A 3,705-nucleotide genomic window follows, 5' to 3' on the forward strand; every position below is an offset into this window, starting at 1 on the left:
TAAAGGTTAAAAAGGCATAGATTTGTTAAGGCTCACAAAATGGGAGCAATAAGGAAAATCTACAACCAAACCCATCATAATAAAATTTAAGAATAACCAGGCTACAGGGCTAAAGAGATGGCTCAGTGGATAAAGGGACTTGCAGTCAAGACTGGTGATGGTGATCCTCAAACCCACACAGCAGAAGGAGAGAACTGTCTCTTAAAGTCGTTCTTAGATTCTCACATAAGTTTCTTGGTGTGTTGGTGTGTGATGCCACTCCCCCCCCCCACAACTAACTAACTAAATGTAATAAACAAAGACTTTTCAGTACAGGCTGGAGTGTAGCTTAGCGATGGTGCTCTTGCTTTCCGTGTCCAGGGTTCTAGGTTTAATCCCCAGGACATATAAAAGTTGCATAAAAACCGCTTTGGTGGAAGAGATATAGAGTACTGTTGTGGACTATGAATGATGTAAAGATGTGTTGCATTCTTTTATGTTGCATTTGTTTAACTCTGTGAAGCTGTGTTACTTTGCCTGCCTAAGTCACCTGATTGGTCTAATAAAGAGCTGAATGGCCAATAGCGAGGCAGATGAAAGGATAGGCGGGGCTGTCAGGCAGAGAGAATAAATAGAAGAAGAGAGAAGAAGGGGGGGGAGACAAGAAGAGAGGAGGATGCCAGGGGCCAGTCACAGAATAAGAAGGAAATAAAGAAATATAGAATAAAGAAAGGTAAAATCCCAGAGGCAAAAGGTAGATGGGATAATTTAAGTTAGCAAAATTGGCTAGAAACAAGCCAAGCTAAGGCTGGGCATTTATAAATAAGAATAAGTCTTTGTGTATTTATTGGGGAGCTGGGTGGTGGGTCCCTAAAGAGTAAAAAAAAATAAAATAAACCGACTACAGTGAACAAAGTTAAATAATGCCCGATGTAGACAGAATCAACATGAGAGATGGAGAGAGGTGGAGAAACTGAAGAGGCATGAGAAAATATTAAAGTAACTACACTAATGACAAACTACTCTAACTGATTTCTACAAGTTTTCAGTAGGGACTTTAGTTTTCATAAGGGTAACTGTCGAAAAGATTATGATCTTTCAATTAAACCTTATCAAGCAATGGCAAGCTGGAAAGGAGCAAACAAAAGGGAAGGGAAATATAAAACAAGATGCTGATGGATAGAACAATAAATGAAAATGGTGACATCACTGGTTTATAAACAGAAACTCCAGGGCTGGACAAATGGTTCTGCGGGTGAAAGCCCTGTCTGCTCTTGCAGAGAGCCCTGGTTCTATTCCCAGCACCCACACGGAGGTCCACAACATCTGTAACTACACTTCCAGCGAACCTGATGCCCCCTTCTGGTCCCTGTGGGCCCTGTACATATGGTACACATACATATATTAGGCAAACATTTATACACATATAAAAAAGTTCTTTTAAAAACCAGAAACACTCATATGGGTAAAAAAAAATGAGATCTAAAAATCTTAATAAGATACACCTAAACTTAAAAACGTGGACATATAGAAAAGATAGTCTAGAAAAATAATCTGAGATTTGCAGTGTGTGTGTGTGAAAAGGAAGTCCATATTGACTTTAAACTTGTGATCCTCCTGCCTCAGCCTCTCAAATATTAGAGTACAGTCATGTGCCACAAATACCTAGGTAACAGCCTTAGGATCCAATAAGATAGACACTAATGCAAACATCATGGAGGACAAGAAAGGAAACCTTACGCTAGTAGATGAGAAAAGGGGCATGCAGAGAAAGCTATGTGAACATATAGCAACTGATAACACACTTTCAAAATATAGCAAGCCACAGCTAACAGAACATCAGGTAGAAATAAGCAAAACAACAGCTGGATCTTTGACCTAGTTCATAGAGAGTTGATAGAGTGGGAACAATGCACCCCCCCCCCACCGCCACCACACGCACACTGTCTCTTTCATTCCAGACATGATCTCATCCGACTGAGGCTGGCCTTGAACTTGATATGTAGTTGAGGGCAACCAGAACTTCTTGATCCTCCTGCCTCTACCTCTTTGGTGCTGCATTCCAGGCATGTGCCACCATGGCTGGTTTATACAGAGCTGGGGGTTGACCCCAGGCTGTGTGTGTACTAGGCAAGCACCCTACCAATTGAGCTACATCCCCAGTAGGCATTTTAAACATCTAACATCAACAGAGACTGGTACCCAGAATATACTAAGAAGATCGGTAAGAAAGAAGAACAACAACCCAGGCAGCCTAACTGATAAAACGGCAAGGAATATGACAACTTGCCAAAGACGGAACTGAAAGACTAAAGGCATGATCAAGAGATGCTCAAATCTGCTAGTAATTGGGGATCTGCAGAGTGAATAAGAGATCCCCGCTGGACTGGTGAGAGTCAGGGGCCTGGGAACCCCAACTGTGGATGAGGATGTGGGCACAGGAAGCGTCACTTTCTGTCTCACAGGCTGTGGCAGCACTGGATCACATTAAGTGTAGGAAGCACCAAAAGCCATAGATTCTGGATGCTGGTGCTCATCTTGGGGAAGACACTCACACAGACAGATGCAGGAAAAGTGTGGAGACCATTTTCTGTATTTCTAGTGCCATGAGCTAGGAACCCTCCCTGGTAGAGAGGGCAGGTGGCCAGCTCATCCTGGCTTGCCCAGGGGCTCCCCATTTTAGGACTGAAAGTCTGTTTCTCTGGAATCATCTCCATCCCGGGCAGTCTGGGATGGTCGGTCACCCTCCATTGGCGTTGGCGGTGTCCCAAGCAGTGCTATGTAACACAGATGGGACTTAGAAACAGTATATAGTGAAAAAGTAGAAAAGAAAATATTTAACACATTTTCATTTAAATAAACAAACATACACTTACAGCAGTCCAAACCATGCAGGGAGGTATAGAGAACCAAAAGGACTCTGTTGCCTACGTTAGAATGGTAGTGTGTGAGAAAAACACACATGTGCACGTGCATACCAAAAGACATAAGCAGGGCCTCATGGGGCCGAGGAGATGATGTGCCATAAACTAAAGCGAATGCTTTATACATTCAATGATTCTGAGTCTATGGTTTAGAAGAAAATGAACTAGGGGGACCACTGTGCGTATGTCTTTCAATGTTCCCACCCAGGAAGCTCTGAGAACTTAGGGACGAATATCTGATGCTCTTAAAAGGCTGAATCCATGTGAGAAGGGCATCGTAGAAGCCCTGGTGGCCTGGTTACTCCACGGACACCACGAGACACTGAGGAAAAACCCTCCCTGATGCCCTGGAGAGCCTTGGGCTGACTTTAGATCTCTGGTGGCATTTTCTCTAGAGGGAGCGAAGAGGCCCAGATCTGGCAGCAGCTTTGGGTCTGGTCGCCCAGCTGTTACTCACTGGATGGGCTTCCGCTGTGTGGAGGCTTCCACAACCACCCACCACCACCTCCTCCCAGAAAGTCACTCCAATGAAGCAAGCTGCAAACAAGCCACCCAGGGTTTAAGGTCACCGCCACCCCAGGGTGGGGGGGGATGGGCAGAGAGGAGAGCTTGCTGGAAAGGGGACAGGGATGCAGATATTCTACCTCATCGAAGTCGGCCACATCCTCACAGTTCTCCAGGACCCGGGAGTAGAAGGACTGCCCTGTGGATGGAGGAGAACGTAAGGTCAGACTTGTCTAGACAGTGAGCTGGGGACACACCTTTCTTTTCTTTCTTTATTTTTTAAAAAAAGCTTTATTTA

At 44.5% G+C, this 3,705-nt stretch overlaps 1 protein-coding gene across 3 annotated transcripts in view; it reads right to left on the reverse strand.

Annotated features, from left to right (window-relative positions):
* Nucleotides 1-3,705, reverse strand: part of Otof (otoferlin) — a 94,620-nt gene that overhangs the window by 72,250 nt on the left and 18,665 nt on the right. For all 3 annotated transcript variants that reach the window (XM_026778114.1, XM_026778115.1, XM_026778113.1), the window contains exon 2: nucleotides 3,548-3,606. In XM_026778114.1, the coding sequence (XP_026633915.1) occupies nucleotides 3,548-3,606 (59 nt within the window). The remainder of the gene's footprint in view (nucleotides 1-3,547; nucleotides 3,607-3,705) is intronic.

This window comes from Microtus ochrogaster, unplaced genomic scaffold (assembly GCF_000317375.1).
Source record: "Microtus ochrogaster isolate Prairie Vole_2 unplaced genomic scaffold, MicOch1.0 UNK106, whole genome shotgun sequence".
NCBI classification, from domain to species: Eukaryota; Metazoa; Chordata; class Mammalia; order Rodentia; family Cricetidae; genus Microtus; species Microtus ochrogaster.